Source organism: Acytostelium subglobosum, assembly GCF_000787575.1.
Source record: "Acytostelium subglobosum LB1 DNA, scaffold: scaffold30, whole genome shotgun sequence".
Lineage (NCBI taxonomy): Eukaryota > Evosea > Eumycetozoa > Acytosteliales > Acytosteliaceae > Acytostelium > Acytostelium subglobosum.
In genome coordinates, this window is record NW_012236503.1 from 379,522 (window position 1) to 390,365 (window position 10,844).

Sequence of the window (10,844 nt, forward strand, 5' to 3'; positions counted from 1 at the left end):
GATCTGTTCCAGATGCTTCGACGACGAAGATGACGACGTGAGGACTACGACAAGTATGAATGGAAGCTTCCAATAAAGCCCTCCCAATCAAACAACTTGGAGATACCAAGCCATCCAGCAAACCAATGAGTGAGTGATCGAGTGAGCAAGAGATGAGTCGAGGGAGATTGTTCGAGTGCATTTAATTAAGAATGATTGAGGTCGCTGTCCATGCTTCATAATGATGAGAATGAGCCAACGAGATTATCCAAGTGCAGGCGATGTTGTTTTAACATCGCCCGCACGTATGTCGTGGCCAGAGAGAGTATGTCCACATGTGAATGATTGAATGAATGATTGAATGATTGAATGGAGGATAGATGTACATAGGTACACTACAGACGATCTTTGAATGGATTGACAGTGCCAGACCTCTCAAAGAATCCTTCTTCTTGTAACTCTTTGTAGGCACGGATGACGAGAGGATCAGTTGGGATGAGAGCCTCCTCTTGTTTCAGCATTCTCTTCTCCTCCTTTAGTCTAGAGGCTGTCTCCATACTCTTAAAATGCTTCTTGGCCGATTGATTGGCGTTGAACTTTGCTGGAGCCTTTCTATTGCCTGTTTGTTGTATACAATGACGTTTGATTTGATTGATTAATTGATTGATTGAGTAAGTGAGTGAGTAAGTGAGTGAGTGAATGTTGTTGATTGATTGATTGATCTATATAGATCTGCACTTACCAGCACGACATAATGTTATAGCAGCTGCTTTGAACATGTTTGATGATTATCTGTATCTGTATATGTATCTGTTTATTTGTTTGTTGACAAAACAGACGAGTGATGTGGGTTTGATGAATGTTCTACTCTTTGAAAACAAAGAAACACATGATAATCGATGCTGCAACACGCCTGTGATTGTCAGACAACTTTCAGTCCAAATTCGAATGAATGAGTACGATGAGGTATGTCTGGTGCGCAAGATACCAGTCAACTCCAACGACACCGATACACTATACTTCCATATTATCAATTTGATGATACCCAACAAGCAAAAACCTCCAAGAAGAAATAATAAAGTATTGTGTGCCACACATCCATTCATTCATTCAATCAATCATTTACACTAAGACAGTTGTAGATGCAATGTCATCGACTAAAACATCTGATATTAAGATCATATTGGGATCATCATCGATATGGAGGAAGAAGAAGGATGAACATGTTCGGTGTTCAACTGCTGGTTGTAATACGCGCGATACTCATTCATGTCTTCTTCTTTGTCGTAGTCAGATTTTATCTCTTATGTTTATTCGAGGTTCAAGTTTATTTAAATTATTATTATTTATTTTTATTTGATTTATTTCTATTGTACAACTTATCACTATCTGTATATTTATTTATCTCTTCATTATCACATCATTATTGTCCAACACTTGTCTAATTATCTGTCTCTTCACATTATCCATGGACAAACAAACCCCCAAACAACAAGCCATGAAGCTCATCATGGAATCAACCTATGACAACGACATCAAACAGAAAGCAATGAGCAGCCTCAAAACCGATGATGACGCATTCCTAATGGTCAATCTCATCAAGCTTGGTGGTCTCCAAAAGCACTTTGAAGCGAGTAAGTACAAACGAGGGTGAGTCGGTCAAAGACGATTACTAACCAAGTTGTATTCATCTCTCGTTCAGGTTTGCCAAATTCTGCGAAAGATGCGGAGAGTCTCACCGACAGAGAGCTCAGTGAGCTTAGGAGAATATGCAGGGCTGAGTCTTTGAAGAGAAAGCGCCTAGAAGAAGACAGCACAGATTCCTCACTATCCCAGGCCGGAGAGGACGACCCTTCCGGCCGCAGTTCCCTATCAATCCTCAACAAGATCTCAAGAATCTCTATCAATTGATGATTTTGGTAAGTTGTTGGGTGCCGCTTACCTCCATTCAACACTTACTGATTTCAATGGAAAGGAATGGTCGAGGACCCAGGAGAGGATAACCACAGAGATGAAGATCTGGACCCTCTGCATGGAGAATATGACGAAGAGGAGTACGAGGAAGCTGAAAGAGAAAGACAGGCTGAATACTATAGACTCCAGGAACAGCAACCCCAACATGCTCTTCTCTCGGCCAGCATATTTGGCCAATGGTCAGTACCTCAGACAAGCCGCCTTCCACCATCACCAATTGCTCAATCTCCGCTGACATTTGAGCAAATGTTTGGTCATACTCCACCATCCCATTTCTACAACCAACCCGTACCTTCTCCACAACAATACGTGCCTTTGCCAGAACCAGAAAATCAACCAGCACCCTTGCCAGCACCAGCCAAGCCACCACCTGCACCTGCCAAGCCAGCAGCCAATCAACCAGCACCCTTGCCAGCACCAGCCAAGCCACATGCCAAGCCACCACCTGCACCTGCCAAGCCATGTCGACCTCTTGATTGGGTATGCAAAAAGAATTGCGCCAACTTCAAACCTCAGAAAAGAGACTCTACGAAATGCGTGTGCGGTCACCTTTATATTCATCATGATCATCAATAAAGTCACCTCCATCAAACCACCATCTGGACACGTAGTTCCAAATGGAGTTCAGATATCATCCCACTCAACCTCAATAAACAAACACTGAATCAATCAATGTGCGTTGGATTCCAAAGTGCACTGGTGAGGGGCTTGAGAGTGTATGTTAGTATTGAAACCATCTTCTATCTATTTGTTATTATTAATATTTATTAATATTTATTAGTATTTATTTATATTTATTTGGGTACACCAACCCATTCCTCATCACGGATCGACTGCTTGTTAATCTTAATTAAGCAAACATCAAATAGAATATAAGATATAGTGAAGTGATGACTAGGAGAGGGGAAATGTCAATGGCTCCAATCATTCATACACTCATACAGCATATCAACGTCGAATGATTGTTTACAGGACATAATCAAAGATATAAATGTGTATGAATGTATGTATATGCGTCAGAGGAAGGAGTGTGACATTGAATTAAGATCGATACTGTTGTTGTTATTGTTTGTTTGACAGTTGCTCTGATCAATCACAATGTGTGAGTGGGTGTGTGTGGTTGTTGTGTTTGATTGATCGGTGACAGACTGGCTTTAGTGGGTGAAGGTGATAGTATCTCCTTCTCCTCCAATAAAGTATGATACTCGAGTGAGGGAGAGAGGGTGTCTGAAAGGATTGTAGTGATAAGTACACACACCCCATCTATCGGATGCATCACTGTTATGTGACAGTCCATTAATGATTACTTTAAGCTCAACACTACGTTGTTTGAGTACCTGGCGCCAACAACATGTATACCAGTTTTGGAATCAATCAATCAATCAATCAATCATCCATCATCCATCATCCAGCCATCCAACCAATCACTCAAACACATTTATATCTATCCATCATCATCAAAGAGGTAGGGAATACTCCAACCTCTCTATCTATCATTCATTCATTCATTCTCTGTCACTCCATTCACCACTTCCCAACACTTGCCGCTATCATTCATTTATTCAATCAATCATTCTATCACTCTATCTCTCTATCTTATCCAATCAATCAATCAAACATCTACAAGGAAGTGTCAACAACATTGTTGTATCATTCATTCATTCCAATCAATCAATCATTTATTGATTCATTCCAGGTTGAAGTGACATTAACATGTCAGCGGCAGTTGCTACAACATCAACAACAATGGGAGTGACACCAACCTCTACCCAAAATGATCATCATACCAACAATAATGATGACTTGTTAAAGATGGTAGTCAGCTCAATAGCATCAATGGTAAGTGTTGGAATTGCACTGATTGATCAAGTCCTAGAACTATCCCACTGACCATCGATCTCCCCCCCTGACAACAACAACAGGATGGCCTGGAACAGATTGCCAAGGCAACAGAGAGAGGTATTAACTCATTGAAGGATATAAGGAAGTTCTTTAAGTTGCGTGCACAGATCGAGGATGAGTACTCAAAGAAGTTGACACAGTTGGCAAAGGTGGAGCCAAGTGTCCAATCAGGTTGTATAAGTGCCACGGTGATGGAGGCCTGGGCACAGATCAGACAGACAGCGTCATGGGAGGCAGCCTACCACGAGACACTATGCAACAATCTGAATGACGCCGTCGTGGGATCGATCGACACACTGCTCTCGGCATTGGAGAAGCGTAGCTCGACAATCATCTGCGACATCAACAAGAGCTATGGCGGCTACACCGAAGCCGTGCAGAAGCTGCGGAAGTCGCAGCAGACGTGGGAGAAGGCGTCCAAGGACTTGGAGTCGGCCTCCGCTGCCAGCTCTCCCGCGACCCAGCACATCGCCTCACGCATGTCGGTCAACGCCAACGCCAACACAAATGACACGCTACGCATCAATAGACGAATGCTCAAACAGAGCCAGGACGCCATCCGCATCAATCGTGAGCATCGCGAGCATATCAGCGAGACAAACACTATACAGGCACACTTCTACGGCCAGACACTGCCACATGCCATCGTGGACTTCTCGCGACTGGAGATCTATCGATCACATTTGCTCAAGCAGTACTTCTTAAAGTTCATCAACATGATCAGTCTGCCGCATTACGAGTTGGAGATGGTGGCGTTGCGCGATAAGTTGGTCGGACTGAACTCGGACACTGAGGTTGGCAACTACATACGACGAATCAAGTCATCGGTCAACATGGCGGCCAATCCTACGCCCTTTGAGTTGATCGACCTCAAGGGAGGGTCGGTCGATGGGGCCAACACCAACACTGACGAGAACATTGCCAAGTCGCCCATTCTCCAACCCTCAAGCTGGTCGACCACTACCATCATCGATGACTCTGCATCAACGGCAGCTGCAATGATCGTGGCCGAGCCAATCAAAGAGCCCATCACCCCCATCAAGTCGGCACAAGACTCGGCCAACTCAAAGTCGTCGTCCAAGGACAAGGAGAAGGACAAGGACAAGGACAAGAAGGACAGGAAGTCCAGGTATGGTCTGATGAGACTGGGAGGTGGAGGTAAATCAAAGAGTACCAGCAATGGCAAACAACCCCAGACTCCTCAACAACACTCTGGACATGGACGGCCACAGTTTAGTGTCCCACTCATTCAGTTGATGGAGCAACAGAAGGACACACATCCAACATTGACCATACCTTATGTGCTGGTGGTACTCAAGAGATATATGATTAGGATGGAAGCATTTACAACTGAGGGCATCTTCCGTGTGCCTTCAAAGATGTCGCATGTGGATGAGACCAAGAAGACGTTGGACGAAGGCAACTTTGATGCGTTGGACGCATGTGGCAACGTGCACACTCTGTCATCATTGGTCAAGCTGTGGATACGCGACTTGCCCGAGCCAGTGATCCCATTCAATATGTATAGCGACTTTGTCAACTCATACGATGACGCCGATAGCATGTTGGCTCACTTCCATCGTCTGCCCCAACTCAATCAACGCGTGTTGTCATATGTGTTGGAGATCATGCGTCTGTGCGCCACGCCAGAAAATGTCAAGCATACAATGATGAACTATGACAACCTGGCCACGGTATTCTCGCCATCACTCATTAGAAGCAGCTCGCCAGAGGTAACCTTTGGAAGCGTTTCCTCCGAGATTGCCTCGGTCAAACTCATGCTCGAGATCATCCCCGTGTTGGACATTGAGGATGGCATTGAGAAACCCTCGATACAACAACAACAGCATCAACCCATACATGATGACTCGACCTCATCCTCGAGTGGGTCCAATGGCTCCGGGGGCGGACGCACGTCAACGAGTTGCACGACGAGCAATGGGGAGGCAACACCTGGCCAGGCATTCGCGTCACCAATGCATACACCTCAGAAGTCCCCAATGATCATCTCGTCCACCCCCAGCTACAACTCCTCGCACCCGCACACACCACGCTTTGACGAGGCATCTGTGACAGCGCCAACAACAACCATCGTAACTGTCACTACGCCTCGCTCAACCACGACCACTACTGCGCCACAATCTCAATCACATGATGTCACTCCATTGCTCACGCCCAAGGTTGCCGCCACGACCCCGGCATCAAACCTCACCAACGACATACTCTGCGACAGCCCATTCAAGGAGTCGCTTCAGATATCGCTGTTGCAAGAGTCGATACGGCAGTCGATCGAGGACTTCCACACTCAGATGATTCAGAGCTACTTGGACGTGACGACCAACATGGACGTGACGGCGTATCATGCCATGAGCATGACCTACACAATCGTCAAGTGCTGCCACTGGCTCGAGCAGTTCGTCACTCATACATTCAAGATTCGATCGTTCGACAACCTAATGGCGGAGATTGAACAGAATGAGTTTATGTCGCCACCTGCCGTCGCCTTCAAGATACCCTCGTCCACGACCAAGCTCACGCCGTTGGCGCTGGGCGAACGTGTGCCACGCACACTCAAGCGCTGGGTGGTCATGTTCACAATGGTGGTCAACCATGCTAGCAACTACCTCTGCTTCTTGGGTGGCACGATGAGCAAGAGCCCGCCACTCAAGGGCCTTCTGTACGAGACGCACGAGTTCTTTATGAAGCACAAGTTGCTTACGCCGCAGGAGATCCAGCAGTCGGCCCACAATCAGATCGATGTGGAGGCGGCCATCAAGCTGGTCAACGGCACCATTGAAATGTCCAAAAGCTACCTCCCATTCACCATCCTCCCACTCATCAAGCAGCTCGAGGAGCAAGACCAGATTGAGATGATCTTTGATGAGCATCTCAGTGGCAGTGGCGGCGCGCCACCACCCTCCATCACAGTCGCCGATCATTCAGTCAAGTCTACTGTACCGGCTCCAAGTGTTCCTCCAATGTCGTCCCCACTGACAATGTTGTCTGTTGAGTCGCGGGATACACTGGTTCAGCCATTGACACCAACATCTACACTCAATCATCAAGACCTCATTCGTGAGACATCATTCCTGATCATCAAGATGTTGGACGACAGGCGAGACGAGTTAACTAATGGTACATGGGTGGAGCGTGAGCAACAGATACAGTTGTCGACCATTGCCAAACAGATGAACACAGTCAAGAGCTCATTGGAGGCATTCATCAAGGACCTCAATGTACCAATGCTGCCCTCGCCCACCAAGACTGAGACTGTCACTCCAACCACACCGCCTGGCGCTGGTCCACAAGTGGCGGCAACGCAACAGATATGTAACTATACAAAGACTTTTATTGATAAGTCCATCTTGATGATACGATCAATCGTGCAGGACCTGTCCAACCTGGACACCGAGCACTACAAGAACGTCGTCAAGAAGTTGTTTGAAATAAAGGGTCACATGGCAGTCCATCACGTCGATGGATCTGCCTAAGTGGTCCGCACGTTGTATATACCTTATCGCCTGGTCCTCGCGTATTCATCCAGTACATCTTTGTACCATGATAGATGACTATACTGATCAAAGAACAATGTGCAGTTGTATAGGTTGTACTTGTGGAGGTCTGGATCTGATTCTTCACACATCTGGGACACCATTGCCAATCCCTCTTCCAATGGATTCCTAATCTCCCTATACAACCTCTTCAACTCGTCATAGTTCTTTGTCATCTTGCAGTAATTAATGTAATACTTCAAGCTCTCATACTGTCCACGTAACTGATTGATGAACAGCTTCCATCCAAGAGTTGACTATGAGTGAATGATTGAATGAGTGAGGACTGGAATGGACTGGAATGGACTGGATAACATACTCTTAAGTAGATTACAACCTTGAATAATACATTGTCATTGAACTCTTGGACATAGAGCATGGTGGCACCTGCAAGAAGTTGTTGTTTGTCTTCCAAAGTCTTTACACATTCAATTCCAGATGGAGATATGCCACTCTTGATCTTATACAATATAGTAGCAATACTTGTATCCTTGTAATAACTCAACTCTTTACATAGTGCCTCAACCTAATCGTGTGAGATGATTGAATGAGTGAGTGATTGAATGAATGAATGAATGAATGAATGATTGATTAGTCTACATACTCTGTCGTCCAAGACACTGTTTATGTCTGTTAGGTGGTCGTTCTCCTCTTTTAAGAGGACATTCTGTTTCTGTAGTCTGGCGGACTCTGTTGTGGCGGCAGTCAAGGAATCTTGCAACTCTTCAATACGTTGAATGCTTGATAGCTGGCTTTCGATTTGTGATCTTGCACTGTCTAGCTCTCCTCTGATGATGCTGAGCTCCGACTGACTCTTATCTGCAATCTCACCCAAATCCTTGATGATGATCTTCTGCAACTGAACACTCTGATCGAGTCCATCTTCATCCGTTGAAGGTGGCGCTGTACCACCTAGTTGTGAAGGAGGAGGTGGAACGAATGTTTGATCATTGAGTGTTGACTTGCGAGGTGATATCCTTTGCATAAAGCTACGGAAGCCACCATTATTCTTTGACAATGAGCTTGATAAATCTTTATCACTCCTTGACCTCTCCCTCATTGATCCTCCCAACCTATTTGGTAATGAGTCGGCCAGACTTCCAGTGCTACTACTTGTGTTGCTCATCATTTCCTCGAAGCATGTATACAGATATAGATACAGATAAATGGGTCGGAATCAAATGAGTGAGATGAGTGAGTCTTGATTGATCAATCACTTTCTATTAAAATTTACCCACCAAACACATTCAATGAATGAAAATTTAGATAGTTTGGAAATGGTTACCAAGATGAAGCAGGAAGTGGTAGTCATAACCCATTCAAATCAACAGGCATTAGTGAGTATTACAATATCCCGAACCTGTATTCTCAGATTGATATGGATATTTATTGATTAGATTGGTTTTGTTTGTGGGACATCTTCAAGTGAGAGTTTGTCTATTAAACTGATCCCAACTTCCTCCTCTGCTTGGTCAGTGCAGGAGAAGAGTGGCAAATATTAACTGATTGTGTGCCGATATACATCTGGGTTGATTTGCCTGTTGGAGTCTGGGGCGTTGATTTGACACTTGGAGACTGTGGAGTTGATTTGCTTGTTGCGTTGAGGGTAGTTGAAATGCAAGATTGGATCAGTGGAGTTGGTTTGACAGTAGGAGTCTGAGGAGTTGATTTGACTGTTGGAGTCTGGGGAGTTGATCTGCCAGTTGGAGCCTGTGGAGCTGATTTGCCATTTGGAGTCTGAGAATTTTGATATCCCTTAGTTGGTGACACAGACTGGTTCAATACCTGTCTCCTTTCGGTTGGAAGTTGTTTCCGCACCTCCTGAGAGACAACATCATACTTAACGATCTCATTGGTGACCAAGCCTTTAAACAACTCCACTGTGATAGGGTCATTCGATGTTGAGTTATGTTTGAGTACCCTTTTGATGGCCGCCTGTGCTCCAGCAAAAGGAATCAAGCAGCCAGCGATCATGATAGACTTCTTATCGTCTGATGGTGTCCAAAGTATGAATCTCTAAAGTTGGTGAGCACTGAGAGAACTCGATGTTGAGATATATATTGAATTATGTGATGTTGGGCATAAACAAGTTACTCTACCCTTCACCCTTCCATACAGGTGATAACATCAAAACAATGAATGGGGATAGTATCCTTTATGTCGACCCAACCTCACAATGTACAACCAACTGTCATGGTACCACGCGTGATCCTTTTCCTTCACTGCACGATGCTCTTTTGTTTGCCAGGGCCACGTCAAGCTCAAACTATTCCTCCTCTCCATCAACCACCTCCTCAACAGTCCATGTACATCTTCTAAGTGGTATTTACCAAGGAATCKACAACAAAGCCCTCGTAGTTGATTTCAATATCGATATAACGTATGTAGCGCATATATATATATATGATCAATATGCCATAATAACACTAACAACCAACAAACAAATCCAACACAACAGTGCAGATAGTAATACCATAATCGATTGTCAACGAGCTGGTAATGGAATCAGAGTTATTGGACTAGCAGTTGAATTCAATATTCGTGGAGTCACATTCACCAGGTGCTCCTCTGTTCAAGGTGGCGCTCTATATATCAATGGTGCAACAGCAATCATTGAGGACGTTTCATTCGAGGATAACACAGCGATTCAAGGCGGTGGTCTTTACTCAATTGATAGCGATGTTCAGATCATATCCTCATCATTCACCTGGAATACAGCGATCCAAGATGGCTCTGCTATATACTTGGACTCAACTAATGCCAACATTTTTCAAAGTACCTGGAATTGTAACTCTCAAAGATCCAATTCCTACCACCACTACTACCACTACTGAGATCAAGTTTGTCGACAGTACAGTACTATTCTTTGACTGCTCATCGGTTCAAAGCGTATACACAGAATGCATTAACTCAATGGTCCATTCAGATCATGGAACCTACGACCTTTGTAAAATTACAACGCAGCAGCACACCACTTCATCTCTATTGTGCACTCTCCCTCCTCCTCTACATGACTATGACAGTTCATCTCCCACCTCCACCTCCGATATCCCATCAAGGGTAACAACAAACCAACCGGGCTGGAGCATGATATCCTGTAAGAACTCTGGCATCATCCCCAAACCAACATTATACAATATATTTCAACACCTATGTAATGTTGGAAATGGAACAAGCCAGACACTCACAAATCTACTTTATCCCGAGTTCACATCATTTATGCCCAACGAAAAAACGCCTGTGTCTGGATTCATCTACTCCATCATCTTGGTCAACAACACCAACAACTACTTTCTAAAGCTAGAGTCAACAAACCTCGGTGTTATTGTGTTGATCAACAACGTCCCATTGTTGGATAGCTACTACATCAACGAGAGAACATCATCAGAGAGAGCTGTGATGCTTTCATCAGAGCAAGGGCATACGGTGTAATTTTAT

General features: G+C 44.7%; 5 protein-coding genes across 5 annotated transcripts; 3 read left to right on the top strand and 2 right to left on the bottom strand.

Annotated features, from left to right (window-relative positions):
- Positions 1-374: 374 nt before the first annotated feature.
- Positions 375-758, bottom strand: SAMD00019534_111390 (hypothetical protein; the record flags this gene model as incomplete). The annotated part of the gene is made up of 2 exons (XM_012893792.1): positions 375-598; positions 722-758. 2 exons carry the CDS (start codon positions 756-758, stop codon positions 375-377), a joined length of 261 nt encoding a protein of 86 aa, XP_012749246.1.
- A 731-nt stretch (positions 759-1,489) lies between these two features.
- On the top strand, positions 1,490-1,890 carry SAMD00019534_111400 (hypothetical protein; the record flags this gene model as incomplete). Its single annotated transcript, XM_012893793.1, has 2 exons — positions 1,490-1,613; positions 1,682-1,890. 2 exons carry the CDS (start codon positions 1,490-1,492, stop codon positions 1,888-1,890), a joined length of 333 nt encoding a protein of 110 aa, XP_012749247.1.
- A 66-nt stretch (positions 1,891-1,956) lies between these two features.
- On the top strand, positions 1,957-2,564 carry SAMD00019534_111410 (hypothetical protein; the record flags this gene model as incomplete). Its single annotated transcript, XM_012893794.1, has 2 exons — positions 1,957-2,433; positions 2,532-2,564. The coding sequence occupies 2 exons, from the start codon at positions 1,957-1,959 to the stop codon at positions 2,562-2,564; spliced, it is 510 nt and encodes a 169-aa protein (XP_012749248.1).
- Positions 2,565-3,666: 1,102 nt separating this feature from the next.
- Positions 3,667-7,346, top strand: SAMD00019534_111420 (hypothetical protein; the record flags this gene model as incomplete). The annotated part of the gene is made up of 2 exons (XM_012893795.1): positions 3,667-3,792; positions 3,876-7,346. 2 exons carry the CDS (start codon positions 3,667-3,669, stop codon positions 7,344-7,346), a joined length of 3,597 nt encoding a protein of 1,198 aa, XP_012749249.1.
- A 23-nt stretch (positions 7,347-7,369) lies between these two features.
- SAMD00019534_111430 (hypothetical protein) lies at positions 7,370-8,532 on the bottom strand (the record flags this gene model as incomplete). The annotated part of the gene is made up of 3 exons (XM_012893796.1): positions 7,370-7,663; positions 7,726-7,932; positions 8,011-8,532. 3 exons carry the CDS (start codon positions 8,530-8,532, stop codon positions 7,370-7,372), a joined length of 1,023 nt encoding a protein of 340 aa, XP_012749250.1.
- Positions 8,533-10,844: the final 2,312 nt, after the last annotated feature.